The sequence below is a fragment of the Calliphora vicina genome, chromosome 2 (genome assembly GCF_958450345.1).
Source record: "Calliphora vicina chromosome 2, idCalVici1.1, whole genome shotgun sequence".
NCBI lineage: Eukaryota > Metazoa > Arthropoda > Insecta > Diptera > Calliphoridae > Calliphora > Calliphora vicina.
In genome coordinates, this window is record NC_088781.1 from 141,682,552 (window position 1) to 141,701,725 (window position 19,174).

The window sequence follows — 19,174 nt, forward strand, 5'->3', positions numbered from 1 at the left end:
TTATGGAACTATCCACATAGAAATCAGTATCAATCTTTCACCAGGTTTTATAATATAATATGAGATTTGTAAGAGTTGATTTTAGAGAATCGGAGTTTTAAGAAAGATTTAAGTATATGACATTATATTTTAGATCGAGTTAACCAATATGGATCATTTATGAAACTTTTAAGACAATGAAATAAACACGTTATTGGTCTCATGTAGAGAGGTCCTAACTCAAATAAGTTGAAATTTGCAGGAGTAGGTAAAAACATAATAGAAATCAAAACTTTCTTTATAAAATTTCCTGTAAAACCGTTATTTAAATTTTTGTAACGAGTTGTTTGAAATGTATTGGAATCATTAAAAAACTCAATTTCGAAAAAATGTGAGTTAGGGCCTTTCTACATGAGACCAATAACGTGTTTATTTCATAAGTTGTAAGTAATTGCGTAATTTTCATAAACAAATTATTATTATTTTTAATGAAAACCACAAATAATACCAATATCCATAATAAATAATCAAATTATTTTTGTTTAATATAAAAAAATATACTACTCTGTCTTACCTATAATAAAATAATTGTAATTGTTTTGCTAATTTATTTATTTTCACTTTTTATTTTGTTTTAAATTATCACAAGCACTCACAGCACGTGTTTAAAATTATGTAAACAACTCATGACTGTCAACAGATTATAAGAGAGACTCCATATTAGGTCTGTGCTTAGCTCATTATAGGATTATTAAAATAAATATTTTTATTATAATTTTTAAAATTTAAAGTTTAAATATTACTTTGGTTTTATAAAATATTTTTACCAGATTTTTACAAAATTATTTGTGTCCATTTTAATAGGGAATTTATGCTACGTTACTGAACATATCTCACTACATTACTTGACAGCTACACAACCACAAAAATAAGAGCTTAATTTTAATAATTTTTTTTACTCTTTGCTTCTACCATGTAAGAGAAATGAAAAATATCCGAATACAAGTAAAACATGTTTAATAAAATCATTTCAATATTCTTAACAAACACATTTTCAGTTATCATCGTACTTAAAACAAACCCCAAGTTGTTGGAGCCTTAAGAGAGAACAAACACTAGAGTAGATACATTGTTAAGTGATTGTCCCCAATGAGGGAGAGTAAGAGTATGTAGAGTAGATAGAGTAGAGCACAAAAAAAAAACACTGACAAACTGACTGACATAAAAAGCCAAATAATACAAAACAAGCGATACATTACAAAAGTTCCCCCAATAATAGCCCGTGTGCCTAGTTCTTGAAGAGTTTAGTCAGTGATCTTTAGCCGTGGACGCAACAACGCGTACTGGGTCTTACGGAACTAAGTTTTTTTTATTCATATTCCATACAAAAAAGTAAATACTATTTAAAATAAATTATAAAAAAAAGAACTCTGAACAAATTATACATATATAGTGGTTTTAATTTTAAACAATTTAAAAAGAAACAAAAAAAATACTCTCTGCTCTTGCAAAAAATATAAAGTAAATAACCTCAAAAATATAAGAAAAATAATATTGAAAAAAGAAAAACACAGACACAGAAAAAAAAAATAGAAAATAAAATAACGAAAATAAATATTAAAATACAAAGAATTTTATAATTTTCCTTTTATTTAGACGAGAAAAATAGAATTTATTTTCTTTACATACAAAGTGTTAATATTGAAATTTTAATTGAGTTTCTTTTTTTGTACCAAAAAAAAAAAACAATTTTCAAGGCATTTTTTTAAAAAAAAAAAATCCCATAGTATATAAATATTTTTATTATTATTTTGTGTATAAGATTTATAATTTCGTTTAGAGAAAAGAAAAGAACAAAAAAATTGGACTCAAGAAACACTCTGAATAATAAAATACCAAATATTACATAAATGTTTGTTTTCTTGATATTTAAAGAAAAATTATATTTAAATTGAACTAGTGAATTTCTTTTTTTTTATTATTCACTCTGTTTGTTTTTTGTTTTAATGTGTTTCTGTATATATTCTATTTTTATAGGATCGCGCTCTTATCTAGTCCATTTCAATTCATTTTTGTTTGAAATCAAAAAAGTTTAGAAAAATCTAACTAAAGAAATAACAACAAAAAGAGGCGATAATCTCTATTTTACTGCGCTTTCAATCAATCTTCAATACAATTTACCTGCCTGCTTGAAATATTTATTTTTATTTTAAAAAAAAAACACAACTCATATCCACACCCACAAAAAACACAAACAAATCTTAGCCAAAATGTCGAAATCAAATGGAGGTAAAACAACCTATGTACCCACAGAGTTTCAATTCTATTCACCCAAGGAAAAGCAATCAATAGGCCAATTCATACACAACAGCAAAGATGGCACATATTTTGGACGCACACCTAAAAGTTGGGGTAAGTTTCCACCAAAAATTATCATAAAAATTCATACCTACCTACATACGTTATTATCATAAACACCTTGACAAGCACAAAATTTATATATCATTTATGTATCATAATTATCATTAGCAGGAAATTTTTGTACATTTTAATTAAGCCAACAAATAATTTGTTTGTGTGCATAAGTAATACTTTTTATTACACCCACAAAAAGAATTTGTCAAATCATCAGTTATCGTAATTTTATGCCCAAGCTAGAGGTACCTACCTACCTACCTACAGCAAGCCATTATTTTTTATCCAACTATGTAGTACTTGCTAAAATTTAAAATAACTATAATGGAAAATTAAATATTATAAAACAAAAACTTGTTACTCAAATTATACAATCGTACAAATATAAAATAAAAAAAATATTAATTCCCTGAAAGAAAGAAACAGAAACAAAAAAATAGCAAACAAACCCTACTCTCTATTAACCATGTGTTTATGAATAATAAATACGAGTAATAATTTTATAAAAATAAAACACACTTTTTCTTATCAGCAATTTCAGTTTAGTTTTTTTTTTTTGTTTTATTCTTGTCGCTGTTGTTTTCATACTACACTGTTCGAAATTCATAGCTGGTGAATTTGATTTGGTGGTATTTCCAAAATATATATATAAATATGATCATGATCATGATTATGAAGAAATTACAACTGTGTTTATATGTACTCCATCAAAGTGATTTTAAATTTTATAGAAATTGATAATGCTTAAGGAACGTTCACATTGTTCGTAATTGAACAATTTACTTTCATTTGAGCACAAAATTATTTACTTAAACAAACTTTAATTTATAAAAAAAAAAGTTGAGTGGAAGGTCACTATTTATATTGTTTGTTGCTACGAAAGTTTGTGTAAGTTTAAATAAACATGTGTAAACAAATTCGGGATTATGCTTATTTCGCCTAATAGCTTTACAATGTGAACGTATCTTTAGTTAGTTTATTTATTTAAAGTCTATACAATTACAACATTCCTTACAAACTATGGAAAAAAAAACTAATTCTCTTTTATAGTATTAAATACCACTAATAAATCAGAAGTTATAGAAATAGAATAAATTGTTTTTTAAAACAAATTCCAAACAATGAAGTCATTTCGAATTTTTTACAAATTGATTTTTTGGTATTTTTATAATATTTCTCAATTTTTTTAAAATTTTCAAAAAAGTACCTTTTGTTCTGCGGCTCCTCATATAGAATACATTGGGAAGATTTCTAGATTAAGATTAATTTTGCCATGTAGATCAAGGGATCAATATTGCTGTTAATTAATCGAATATAAATAACATAGATTGAATTTTATATTCATATAAACATATTTGTTCTGAAATAACTATTCCTATCATACACTCTTTCTACAGTGCATTCTGATTCCGCTATAGCTCATTGAAAAATATGCCCATAAAACTCTTGATATCCAACTAAGTAGGGTTTTAGAGTTTATAAATCTTTTATTTTTTCACATTAATCGCTCAATAACTCAATTTTGGATTTTGTGTTGCTTGAATGGTTTTTGAAATTATCGATTCAATTGATTCTAAATGCGGAATAAAACTCATAAATAATTCATTAACTTCATGAACACAAGTTAGAAAAAAGATATTTTAATTTTCAAAACTATTTTCAAATCATCGGCATATAGCAAATATTTTGGGTGAATAAAACCAAAATATTAAAAAACAAGTGCCGAATCTTATATACCCTTCACCAAATTATACTTTAAAATAAAAATTTGAAATATTTTTAATTAATTTTTTTTCGTTTTTTTAAATATATTTTTAATTTTTAAAAAAAATAATTTTTTTTAATTTATTAGTGAACAAAACTTTACGACAAACTAATTTTTTTTAGATGAAAAAAAAATTCTGATTTGAAATTATTTTTCCCGATTTTGACCCATTGTAGGTCCCACTTACAATATAAGCCATTGCACTGTGGTTCCAAATCAAAATCTAGGTGGACAAAATTATGAAAATCGATATCTTCAGAATTTGGAAAAAACTAAGTTTTTTCGGAAGCTGACTCTCCTCCAATACAAATGGGTTATTCAATTGGACATTTCGTTTTCTCGACAGAAGCGCCAGAAGTTCAACAAATTTTGAATCATATTTTCGTTAATTTTTTTTAATATTTTACTGCTTTACTAAGTTAGATATATCTCAATGGTTTTACCATATAGAAATTCATACTTCACAACATAGATAAACATTGATATAGGCTTTTATTAAATGTATATCTTATATTTATGGGAATCTCCATTTTCCTGTTATAGTCCTGTAAACTTGGTTCTCAAATATACTGATATTTTTTTTTCTAAGAATGTTATATAGCTTGCCAAAAAAAAGACCATCGAAGCCCGTCCAATGACTATATACGTCATTTAAAGAAACTTCTGGGGAATGTCTTTGTAAAAAAATTGTAGCCGCCAGCACCCGCCGAAATACTTTTTTTTAATTTTTACGGAATGGAATTTTTAGAAATATTTCTTTATTTATTATTGCTTTTTATATATCTAGACCCTACTTTTTATATATATATCTAGAACCTACTGTAAGTTGAAAAAAAGTTTATATTGATATTTTAAAGTATTTTTTTGGAATCGGAGATACCAATTCTATATAAAAAGAGCGCCAAATAATTTTTTCCACCTAGATTTTGATTTAGAACCACAGTGCATTGCTAAGGTCTGTGAAATATCTATCAGTAGATTTCTATATTGTCTATATTAATGTCTTAGTATTCCAGATATATGTAGATCAAAAATAGATACAAAATCTAGGTTGTCCTGGTTTTTCTTTATATCTCAGCCATTTGTGGCCCGATTTTCTCGGGTCTATAGTGGATATATTGTTGTATGAATCATGTATGTAAATTATTTGGGGGCTACGGAAAGTTGATTTCAACATACAGACGGATATGGCTATATCAACTCCGCTATCTATAACGATCCAAAATATATATACTTTAGTCATAACTCAGTTTAAAGTTTACATGTAAAGAGATATGATACAGTTTTCAAATGAATTGTTAACATTCTTGATTAGGTTTCCAAATATTGATCAAAAGGTTCCTTGCTACTTCATCAAAAGCAATAATTTAGAATTAATTAATTATTACAATCATATATATGATTGCTACAATAATGTTAATGGTAAACATAAACATATTATGGTTACCGTATTTGTTAAAAATCTGTAAAAATGTATAAATTTTTGTGGTAAACATGTACAACTGTGTGTATTTAAAAGACTTTGAATGAAATAATTAGTTTCTTAATTCTAAATGAAGCTGTTGGAGAATTAAGTTTAGATTTAATTAATTAATTTAAAGATCTAGATTTATATTTATTTAAATATATTTTCTTTTAAGAAACTGCTAAAACATATGTACTAAACTAATTCAAAAGACGGTACTTTTCAATCAAGTTTTTCAAATCCTTCTTTTTTGATGAAATTTTTAATAATAAGGAAATGTTTGTGTCAAATTTATTTATAAATTATATATACATACACATTTTTGGGTTCTAGGTACAGATTATCAGTATATAAAAAATAAGTTTTCTTCATGGCCTATTTTATACATATTATATTGAATATTGTTGAAATGCAAATTTTGGAAAGCTATGTCAGATTTTAATAAATAATGTTTTAAATTATACAGTTTTAATCTCTGGTACATTGGCTAATTAATTGTATAAAATGGGCATATTTTAAAAATCATTTTGAAAAAAATTCCAAATAGTTCAAATACTGTTTTTGATTTGTACCATTTTTTTTATCATTTTACAGATTTATTCATAAATTTTAGTTTTTTCTCAAAAATATTAATATTAAAGTGATTCCAAAATCTCTTCCGAATTTCTTAATATTTGATATATTTTTTATTATTATAATAAAACGTGCCTCAAAATTTTTAAATTCGTTTTCGATTCTTTACGATTCTATGGGAATTAGTGTAATTCTGAAATTTTTATCAATTTAAAGCTTAGTTTTAATATCAGAAATTTGATTCTTACTAAAATCAAATATTGTATTAGAAAACATTGTTTAAATAATAGAATCATTTAGGCCCTAATTTTGTAAATCTCGTCACCAAATTTATGTGGAAAGCAAAAACAAAGTTTCAAAAATTGTTTAAAGTTTGATTTTGTTTTATATACAAAATTTTCAAATTAAGAAAGGTGCGTTCGTTCTGTTTACAATTTGTATATAAAACAAAAACAAATATTTAAAATTTTATTTTTGCTTTCCACATAAATATGTATGTGATTTACAAAATTAGGGCCTTAAAAATCCTCTCATTTGTATTAAAATAATTTTATTTTTCAATATTATCTAATTAGAAAATTACTTGCAAATTTTTGAAAATTTTTCTTTATCATTTTCAAATTATCGTTTTCTATTTTAAACATTTTTTTTTTCAAAACACACATGCTGAAATTCATAAACATTTGTAGACTTTATGTACAACATTTTCGTTTTATTCTTCAAATTTTTGCTCAAACTCAAGCACAAAATGCTAAAAATATTTTTATTATTCAATGTCATTTAAAAAGTATACGATTTTGTATGAATTTTGTATGTATTTATTTTTTAAAATGTTGGTTTATGTGCTAGTGTTATTTATATATATAAATATAAAATGTAGATGTTTGTTTTATAGTTTTAATTAGTTAATAATAATTGTTGTAGTGCTTAAAACATTTAAAAATTCAATATTGTCTATGTAAAGCCTTAATTAATACACATTCAATTCATTATTTATAACATATTTACTGATTAGAATATTTTATTATTTATTTGCATTCTCGATTTATCTATATGTAAACAGTGTATAATATAAATATTGTGTATTTCAAACATGTAAAACAATATGAGGGAATCAAGTAAATAATAAATAATTATTTGTGGTTTTATATTGAATTCCGTTAGTTTAAGTCCATCCATTTTCCCCTTCAAAATAAATATAAATACTTGTAGTTAGTTGTTATTTTAACTCATTAACATTCTAGTTAAACTAACACAAAAAATATATAAATTATAACGTTTATTGAATTGTATTTATTTATTTTAGTTTTCAAAAACTAACCAAAACTGAAAAATAGTAGCAATTTAGCAACTAAATACTCAAACAGGTTTTTACTGGTTTCACTAGAATTAATTATTATTAAGAAAAAGTACAAATAATTATAAACAAATTCATTGAATATTGTTTTTTGAATATTCAATATAACAAATTGTTTTTCTCAAACTTAAGTATAGCTATTTTGAATTCCTGTAGTCCTTCCTTTTTTTTAGATTCTAATGAAATTATTTTTTTAGCTACATAAATATGTGTTTAGTTAATTATCCATTGTTTTAATCCATAAATATTTGAAATATTACAAATGTTTGATAACCCATTTTTAATGGAATGTCTACACATTTTCAATACATTTCCAATGCTGAGCGAAGGTTAATAACTTTGCCTTTCACCGGCTGCCTGCTGCTATTCGTTAGGTGTGTTCTATTATTGATGATCATTTATTATTTAGTGTAGATAACATTAAATACTAGAATCCACAACCATTTAACTAATTGAAGTCTAGAATAATGAATACTTTCCTTTTTGTTTTAGGAATTATTGTTGAAAATATAACAAAATTATTTATTAATGGCATTTATTTTGTTTCCAAAAAGGGTTTGGTGATAATGTGTTGAAGTTGGAAAGTATTTACAAATATTAACAACAATTAAGCAAATATTGCAAATTTGTCATAACTTCTATTTAAAATTTAAGAAACTTTAATTACTTAAGGTTTGCTATTTGGTTGAAAGCAAAAAGCTTGTTCACACTTTAATGAAATTGAGCTGATTAAGAATCAGTCACCGACGCACAGTGGCGCCATTTGAGTTTTTTCGTTGCAAAAATCATAACTTTTGAACCAAATGAGATAATCAAAAAAATTAAAAAGCATATGATAGATAATTGATCAGCCTATGAAATTAGTGTTTGAAAATGGTTCTACGCCTTTCAGGTGCCTACTTATAGATTAGCAAAATTGAAATTTGTACAAAATCAATTTTATGGGAAGTAGTAAAATTAAATATTTTTTAATTTTTTATGTTTCTTTATAAAGGCTTTTATGATTTAAAATTATTCCAGAAAAGATTAAAAAATTTTTTTTTTTTAAAAAAAAATTTATTTGGTTTTTCACGGTCATATGTCATTTTTGAAACCAAGTCTTTTTTTTAAATTTTACCTCTAGCAAAAAATAGGGCAAGAACGGGCAGCTGAAAATTTTTGCATTAGGTAAAGGTATAATCAAAGAACTTATTTTGAAAATATGGCAAATATAGAAATTGATAGTTTTTTTATTTTACTTCAAAGTTGAGAAATATTGAAAAAATGGATAGTTGGTAAATATCGATTTACCTGGACAAATACAAAGCAAATAGTACAATTTTTGTTTATTCTATCAAAAGAATCAAAAATAATGACGATCAGTTACATAGTTTTCGATATATTGTAACTGAAAGTGGACCAAATTATCTAAAAATTGTCTGTTTTTTTAAAAACTGAAAATCAGTCAACTTTGAAGGGCTATATCTTCTGAATCAAAAATCTGATTGTAATAAGAGTAGTATTTTTGAAATCGTTGGACAATTTACTGTAAAAGAGGTTTATTCAACACATGAAATTTTGATTTTTGCAACCTCACTTGTTCTACGGGCGCCACTATGCGACGGATCCAAACAGACAAATTGCAATACAGAAATTTAAGCCATCTTTATCTACACCCAACCCAGAGAAAATATATAGTTGTACAAGATTACAGCAATAATTTTAGAATTATTATAGGATATTCAACAATATTATTGTTACTGTAATTGTTACTGTTATTATTGTTATTATTGAATTGAAGATAAATTTAATCATTCAATAAATTTTATTAAGCTATAGTAATGGATTTTATATAAAGAAAACTTGTATAATTCAATAAGGAATTAATTCTATAAAGAATGAATTCTCAATGGAATGAATTCAATGCTTTCGAATTACCAATGAATTAAGCCTATAAATTAATTCGTAATGAATTGTTTTGTTTAATGGAATGGTTATGAGATCAAATTTAATTTTGAAAATTAAGAATTAAATCTTTCTAACCTTTGAAACTGAGCTAACTTATTGGCATTTAAAAATTAAAAAATTTATCAGCTGATCAATTTTATACACAGAAATGTTACAATACAATTTTAACACTTGCAAAACACTTTTTAAAATCTGCCAAACTTATACTTTACCAGCACAAAGCCTCAAAAATTCAAGCACTTAAGCATTTTGTTGGAATTTGACTTTAATGTTTTAAACTTGAAAAATTAAATTATTTTCAAACAAATAACATACAAGGTGTAACAATAAAGTTGTATTACAACTGTAATTCAATTGCTTAACTATAATTCAAGGCTTGAATTGCACTTGCTTTTAACTTGAATTCTAGTAAAAATGCTTATTGGGTACAAATTTAGCCTAGTCGTTTTTAAAAAAAGCCTAGTCGTTTTTTTTAAATAAATTATTTTTAAATTCTTTAAACAATTTTGCTAGCCACAGCTTTTTATCAGAAACATTTTTTGCAGTGACTAAATTTTCTTCTACAATATGTTTATAATATGAATATAAATACAAATAAAGTTCCATAAACAATTCACATTAAATCCCTCAAACCAAAACCTCAAAACAGTAAAGTATTTTTATAAAAGTCGTTAACTAATTAAATTGTATTTAACTCAAAGTTAAATACAATAAACTCATGTTTATACTTTTATGGCGTATATTAGAGTGGCAACACAATATATTGGCTTGCCAAATGGAAAATTATTTTTTATCGTTCAGATAAAAAAGCATTTTGCTTTAAAAAAATTATTCTTACTTCATTTTAAAACAAAATGACGCAAATAGGCAATATTGATGGATAAAATAAATACAAAATTGTTTCGGTCTTTCAGATATCATCATTTTGGCGGTTATTTTTTTTAGATCATATTTTAGCTTTTAAATAGAATTGTGATATTATGTAATGTAATTAAAAAGAACTTAAAAAGAAAAATATACATATGATTATCAATTGACATAAAAAGTAAGACAGCGGCATAAATCCAAAACTCATTAAGCCCCATTGAATTCTTAAATAAACTTATTATTGATTCCTGTTTTTTTACATTTACTCAGGGTTGTAGTAATTTAAAATAAAAATTCAATTAAAAGACATTATTAGTTTTATTGTTTATCTGTCAATCTGTCTGTCTGTCTTTCTGCCTGCCCATCAAGAGACAACACCTGTAATTAAATGTCAGCTACCCAGTGAACAACAAAATATGTATCATTTCCAACTCACAACAATATTGGCATAAATTAGTTTTCAATTTGATATGGGCATTTCCACGATCAGAACAAGGATGTTTTTTAAGCACGATAGATCTTACAAAAGGGTTAACTGTCAAATGAAATGTCATACTACTGTCACTTTTTGACATTCGACTCTGGCAAATCATCATGTATAATTGAACAAAGCCACCAAATTATCCAAATTTACTTTTAAAATCAGTCATAAGTTTTCAGTTCAATTTTCAAAAGATAACAACTAAGATAAGCTGCAAACAGATTTTATTATTAGAAATTGGATATATTTTTAATCGAATGTTAGAAAAATCAATTTTCTGTTACGGTGGAACTTTTAATGGAAATGCCCATATGTAAGTAATTTACGCTGATGAATTTGATGTTTTGATTTTTTCAAATAGTGACAAACGTTTAAACAAATTGTAGCACCCCCAGTTTAACTAAACAATTGATTTAGTTGAGATTAAATGTGAGAAATTAACGAATAACGAACTTTACAAAAAAAAAAATTACAAAAAACAGTGACTCTGAAACGCTTGAATTAACAGCAAAATAGACAATAAATCAAGCTAATAAAATCTTGATAAAAACAACATTGAACACGTTAAAACGTTAAACAAATTAATACGAAATGAATGATTAAAACCAGAGTAACTGTATTTTTTTTTAAATTTTTTACGAGTTTTTTATGGGAGAATTGACAAGGTGGAATTTTATATACGAGGTAATTTAAACAAAAAACTTTTGATTAATTTAAAATACATATTTGAAAAATACGATATTCCTATTAAAACCCCACCCACCTTCAAGAACACAATCCATCAAATTTATAATGATTTGTTTAATACAAAAATTTTTTAAACTTCAAAATGTTTAAGATTTAATTTGTCTTCTCTTAAATTTAAGACTACGTCAAATAATCTGATAATTAAGGTAATTTAATACCTGATACATAAAAAAAATAAACACCCACATGAAACAGTATTTTAATTGAATAGCTAGCTTTTCATTAAGGGTTAGGAATAGGAAAATAAAATATGAAATTTAAAGAGTTCATTAAGGTCAGCATTGGCTGATGTCATAGTAATGACTACAACCAGGATTCAAAAACAATAACACAAAAAAGTGTCCAGGTGTTAGCTACAATCCCCGAAGACAGTAACCATAAGCATTTAACAAACGTTAATGTCTAAACATTAAAATGAAAAAAAAAAAACAGAAAACAGAAAACTAAAATAGACCTTATTTCACAAAACATAGTTAGTATTTTATGGGTGTTGTCGTTATAACCTGGCTGGTAGTTTTTATCTTTAGGATGTGGCCTTAAGACCATAAGGAATACAAAAATAAATAAACACCAACATTAATGTTTATTTAACACAATGAAAAACTAAAAAATTCTCTTCCTGCTAACTGACAGTTTGCCTTCGTCGCCTCGCTGAAGTAAAAAAGACAAACAATTAAATGAAACAACAGTGATGTCATGTTAAACATAAATGAAGCCAAAAACAATCAGGAGTATAAACCAAATTAAGAAGGAGTCATTTCTCCAGACAACAAAATGATATCATCTTCAAATACACCTCAACACCCACGCTCACTTTCATTAACAAATATTTAAAACAATTAATCCCCCATATATAATTAACCTTATTCTAAGTAGTTCTCTCTTGCTAACTTATACATTTCAAATTTTATTGATTGATTTGTCGCGATCAAAAAATATGTGATAATTTTCCAATGTACAGAAACCAACGTCACAATATTTTGCTTGTTTTTGAAATTATTATTTTAAAACGTCATAAATGTCGTCAATCTACTTGAAGTGTGTGATAAAAAGATTTATTTTTTTTAGCTTAATTTTCAATGGAACTAAGTTATTGGCCAAATATATTTATATAAAAATTTCGAAATTATTGTCTACGTAATTCAAAGATAAGTAATCTTAACTGTTGCTTTTTTGTTCAAATTCTTGGCTCGACATCTTACGATCGTTAAAATGTTTGTACTTGAAGTTTAAATCAAAAACTATATTATCATATATTGGAGACAGATAAGAACAAAGCACTTAATGTTAAACATTAAAGAAAAGTATTTCAAGAACATTGAAATTTTTAATAAAAAAAATTCAAAAAATATCTTTATTTATTAACAATTTCAAATGTAAAATTAGTTGTACAATAACTTAAAGAAGCTTAATTCTTAATTCAATTTTCAAAATCAAATCAAATTATAGAATTCATTACGAATTAATTCATAGGCATAATTCCCGCATACAAACTTCGACATTTTCGAAGCAAAAAAAACGTGGTTGTTTACACTATAATGTTCAAAAACTAGAGTAACTTCGGGTATTGTGGACTATGCGTCTAATGTGGACCAGTGTCTTTTTTCAGAAACTATTGCAGGTATGATAAAACTGATTTGTCGTACATTTTACAATTTGTTTGAAACGACAATTGCACATTTGCTTTCATGAGTAATTGATATGTTGGCTATTTATTCTTGTATTGAAATTAATGCGCGTGCTCAACATTTTTTTCTGCTCAAGTAAGAAACAAAATTTGGTACAGTTACTTTGTAGAATTTAATGTTTGGTTGTTTTATATAGTTAAAGTGGACACGTAGTTTTGCATATATTTGATAAGAATTTAAGCACATTTAGATTATTAGGTAAAAATATTTTTTACCACTGTAGCCCGAGTTCGTGTAATGTGGACCACTTAAATTACTTGATTATGTACTACTGGTCCATATTACCCGACAATAAGTATGTACTTTGTAAGCAATCTATCTAAGCCAAGAACGCGACTTTTTAGTTTGTATTAATAAAAATATATTGAAATTAAATTTTTTAATCATTCATGATTAGCTGGTTCATGAATTTTATGTATTAAATACTAGTCCACATTACCCTCATATAGTGGTCCATATTACCCTCCAATTTTTTTAATGCTGGTTTTTGGGTTCCTTACAATATTTTCACATAATTTTTTTATCCTTTGACGGAAAAAATTTTCAACTGCAAAAACAATTAGGGAATATATTAGCTAATATATTGCTTCACAACTTTTTTAATATCCATATATATTGTGGCCAAAATTTAGAAGAAACAAAACGGTAGTCCACATTACCCGAAGTTACTCTAAGTGAGATGAAATGACAGATATGTATACTTCACAATGACATATAAGTTATTAAAAACAAAAACCGCTTTCAAAAGATACACCATCTATTGTAAATCCTGTATTTTAAAGTAATACATCCAATTTATAGCGCCTGATCATCCGAAGAAACACAATCGGTCTCAATATTATGATGATTCTGCCCCTATATATTATAAATCGTTACATAAATACGATCGTGAGCATAATATATTATTCGATACGATTTTATGGCCATTTTAAAGTGCCAGCTGAGTTTAACATAAACTAGTTTTTCTATATTTTATTAAGTTCGTAGCATAATTATGATCATATTTATAATCCTAAGAAAAGATTTTATAGCTGGCTTTCAGCAAGTGATCTTTAGTTAAACTTTTGATAAGTTTAACTAAAGATCACTTCTCGAGGTTATGAGTATTCTGTCTCTTTATGTTATAAATAGTTGGATAACTACGATCGTTTGTCTAATATTATATTCGATAAGCTTTAATTAACGATTTAAATACCAGCTGATTTTAGTTAAACAAGTTTTTCTGTATTTTATAGAGATCATAGTATAAATATGATAATAGTTTTCAACCTATGAACAGATTTTTTAGCCGACTTTATACAACTAATATTTGCGACTGATCATCCGAAAAAGCACAATAGGTCTCGAGATTATGAGAATTCTGCCCATTTACATTATAAATCATTGGATAAACACGATCAAGTGCATTATATATAATTTGATAAGATTTAAAAACCGTTAGTAACATTTCTTTTTCTGATCTTTAGTTAAACTAGTCATCCCATATTGTTTTAAGATAAAGAAGAATCTACTTAACATGATCGTATCAAATTTTTACTTAAACCAGTTTTTCTTTACACATAAGAAATAATTCAAAACAAATTTCCTATGACCTTAAACCCCGATCCCAATATGCAGGATCAATTACCTTTATTATAATCAATTAACTTTGTTACGCGTCGTTTCCGAAAGAATAACAAAAATTATTGAATATTCGTCTTGACAGAAATGTGTTTATTTTCTAAAGAAAAGAACTTGGTTAAAGGCAAGTTTTGGTGTTTGACTAGCTCAGTGGTCTATACTGTTCTTAACCCGATTTCATGACGCAAACATATAATACACTCTCTTGCCTTAATATACCACAGAGTGTATTTAAAAATAAAATATTTCAACAATTAAAACTTCAAATCTATTGGTGCAAGATATTAAGCACATTGGGGTACAATTTTCCCACCCTTCTGACTATAATTATGTCAGACGCCTTGACAGAATTCATATACCCTTAATTTTACTTCTGTCCCTAAAAAGATGACATATTACCTACTTACAAAAGCAACCATTTGTCTGGTCTATCCTTCCCTTTTTAAATAAATTAAGATTGCATATTTTTAAATTTTAAGAATACAAATTAGTGTAATATTTATTGAGAAAAGAAAATAAGAAAAAAAAAATGATCATAATAAAAACAAAAGATACTCATTCATTGATAAAAACAAAATAAACATGAATGAAGTTGAAGAAAATAACAAATTTAAGAAAATAATAAAAGTAAAGAGAATGTGGACAAGGTAGAATCGGACTATCGGACAAATAAATGAGAAATACTTATATTAAGCTATTGATAAATAATTACAAAAAATATAATGTGTTACAATTTTACTCACAACCAAAATTATGATGTTTCATTTTAATATGTTCCGATCGGAGGGCCCAGCAATCAAATCATACTGATGAAGTTGTTGTTGTTGCTTTAAAAAGAACTTAGTTTTTTGCAATTAGAGTGTTTATATTATTAGAGAAAAAAAAATAAAGTATAAAGTAAAATAAAGATTCTTTAGTTTACACTAGAAAAACTTAGTTAGTAAATTTAAATTTAAGTTTAAGATATTTAAAAGTATTAAATCATTTTAATTTTAAATTAATTGTTTTAATTTGATAGTTTTAATTCATTTGTATGTTAATTAGTGTTAGGTTTTAATTTAAGTTTCATGTTTGATTTTTTTATATGTTTTTAATTGTTTTGTAATACTTTTAAATACCTTTTACATATTGTTGTAATTTGATGTTTTTTTGATTTTAGAATTTAGAATTAAGTTTTAATGATTAACAAGAGTATTATTTTAATAATTAATTTAATTCATGTTTATTTTTAAAATTAATTATTTAATTTAGTTATAATTATTGTGCAATATTAAGATATATTAAGTTTTAGGAATAGTCTGATTATTTATATTATATAATTTTGTAACAATTGTTTTAAATTTTAATTTCACATTAGATTTAGTGTTTAAATGTGTTTTAAGGCAAAGAATTTGATTTTTAGGTTAAATATTAGTTTTGATTATATAACATATTTGTAGTTGTGTAGAAATATTAATACATATTCTTTTAATAAGAAATTTCAATTAAATGTGGTTAAGGTAATATTTTCAAATTTTAGATTAGAATTTCTAAATTATTTTAGTTTTGGAAAATTTTGGTATTTAAATGAATTTTTACTTTTCGGGAATCGATATTTGTTACGTGGTAAATCTGTTCACATGTAGAATTAGAAGTCACTTTGAATGATTTGAAGTTCACGTGGAAACTTAGCGGTTCTTGTCTGAATGAAGTTCTTGTGTTGAAAATGAAGTTTTGGTTTGGAATCAACCTCTTGGGGTTTTCCAAAAAGCTGTGGGTCGAGGAAAATTCCACGACCAAATTTCAATAGATTTCCTTTAAGGAATAAAAAGATCTGTTTTAGAATTTACACTTGTTTTATTGGCACCAACTCTTACCTTCTATTTTATCAATTATTTTTATTTCACTTGAAATTTGTTTAAAAATTAGCTTTTTATAAAATATAGTGACTTTTATTTAGTTTTAGTAAATTAATTTTCTTGTTTTGGTTTTTTTTTTTTGTAGAAAATGTCTTTAATTTAAGCAAGATTATTAAAAAAACACTTTAGGATTAAAATTTAATTTGACCAGCATAGACTTATTGTCACTACGTTCACTTTAATAATGAAATTTAAAATTGGTGTAAGATCATTAAGTGCGTTTTTTAATTATGTATTTTGCAGTAAGAAAAACAAAATAGAATAGATATCAAACATTAGATGGTACATACGTGCGAAAAGGACAAAACAAATTTAAACTTGTAAAACAGAATTATTACCATATATGGTAATGAATTTGGCGATCTTAATGAGCGCAATTTAAATGTTACAAACATATGTACATACATGTGTATACGTAATGATCGAGTGGGAGAGTCAAAAGGGATTGACAACTGAAAACAAAATTATAGCATGAGAGAAGGTAATAGTAACGCCAACAACCTTCATTTATTTATCTGTTTAACAGTGTGTTTCACAAGAAAATTTGCAGTGAAAATCTTTTAATATGAGAAATGAGAAATTAAAACAAAAATCGCAACAAAACTGCTTCGAACTGAAAATATAATTATTTTTAGGACGAACGGTAAAACGATTTTTCCTATTTGAAGATGTGTTAGAAAGCTATTTTTGTTATTCTTTAGGGTACGTGGGGCACGATCCACGAAAGCCGGGTAAAATTTTTAAGTTTTCAAATCAGAAGAATGAAATTTACCAATGTATTTACCTTTAAGATCTTCTACGCCATATAAGTTATTTCCAATCTTTTCTCTTATTTTGCACTTCAAAAACTTTGGCATAAATTTCCTATTTATCCTTTTCGACATGTTACTAAGTACGTGGTTTTTCCTAAAAACAATTTGACCTAATTTAAAATCTATTGGTCTGCTTCGCAAATTATAGTTTTTACTTGATTTTTCATGAGCAATTTCTAAATTCTTTCTAATTTGCTCCCTAATTTTTGTCAACTTATCAACATTGTTCTGAATACTAACATCTTCGCCAGACATACATCCAAGTTTCTCTAAAATTTTATATGTCGAGCCATGTAACACCATATTCTGACCGAACATTGCATAGTACGGAGAACATTTGATTGAGGAATGGTAGTCACTCCTTAGAATGGATAGAATTTGGGGAATATATTTATCCCATTCACCATGTTCTTTATGGTCTCTCAGAAAGCATCTTATTTTTGTTACAATTTCGCGATTAGCTCGCTCGGATGCGTTTGAGTGAGGTGCATAATACCCAGTTGTAATGTGCCCTATTTCAAATAGTTTAAAAAAATTGGACATTTCCTTTGAAATAAATTGTTTTCCGTTGTCGCTATGGACATACCTTGGAACACCAAACATTGGGAACAATTCAGTTTGAAAAAATAATATAATATTTGAAGTTGTAGCTGTTTTAAGCGGTTTGAGGAACAAAAATTTTGTCATATGATCAAGGCAAATGAAAATTGTGGTGTTTTTTGCTTTCGTCAATGGGTAGGGACCCAGAAAGTCACAATATATCCTTTCAAAAGGCCTATTTGTCAACATTTGGTTACCCATTAAAGGTCTTGTGATCTGGTTTGTCGACTTTATACTTTTGCAAATATCGCATTTTTGAACAAAGGACTTTACGTCCTGAACCATTGTCGGCCAAAAGTATTTTTGACGAATTCTAGAAAAGGTTTTAAGAAAACCTCCGTGACATGATGTTTTCAAATCATGGGCAGTTTTAATAACTTGTTGGATAAGGGATTTTGGGATCCAAAGTCTCCACAACTCTTCCTCATCTTCTTCACCACCTTGTCTAAACTTTACCCGTTTAAAGATAAGATTATCAGATATTTTTAAATCAGGCAAAAATTCCTTTTTCTCCGCTACAGTTCTCTTAAGCTCCTCATATTCTTCAGTATTGAAATCTGGTGCTAATAAGTCTACTTCATAAGCCTCATCTGATACAAATACCTCATCAACGTCTAGTCTCGATAGACAGTCTGGCACTACATTCAAACGCCCTTTTCTATGTTCGATAACGAAATCATACCTTTGGAGCTGAAGGCTCCAACGGGCCAGTCGTCCGCTCAAATCTTTTTGCGACATGAGCCACTTAAGAGAGGAGTGATCCGTTAAAATACGAAAAGGGAGACCCTCAATGTATGGGCGAAACTTTTTTACACAAACTACAGCCGCCAGACATTCTAATTCTGTAACAGTATAGTTACTTTGCGACTTATTTAATTTTTGTGAGACGTATGAAATCGGGAGCTCGTTTCCATTATCGTCATGTTGAAACAAAACACCTCCTACACCAACCTTAGATGC

At 26.3% G+C, this 19,174-nt stretch overlaps 1 protein-coding gene across 1 annotated transcript in view; it reads left to right on the forward strand.

Moving 5' to 3' along the window:
- Window positions 1-1,218: 1,218 nt before the first annotated feature.
- nrv1 (nervana 1) overlaps window positions 1,219-19,174 on the forward strand; it is a 37,688-nt gene continuing 19,732 nt past the window's right edge. The window contains exons 1-2 of the mRNA XM_065502312.1: window positions 1,219-1,371; window positions 2,017-2,391. Coding sequence (XP_065358384.1) covers window positions 2,250-2,391 — 142 coding nt within the window. The 5' untranslated portion in view covers window positions 1,219-1,371; window positions 2,017-2,249. The remainder of the gene's footprint in view (window positions 1,372-2,016; window positions 2,392-19,174) is intronic.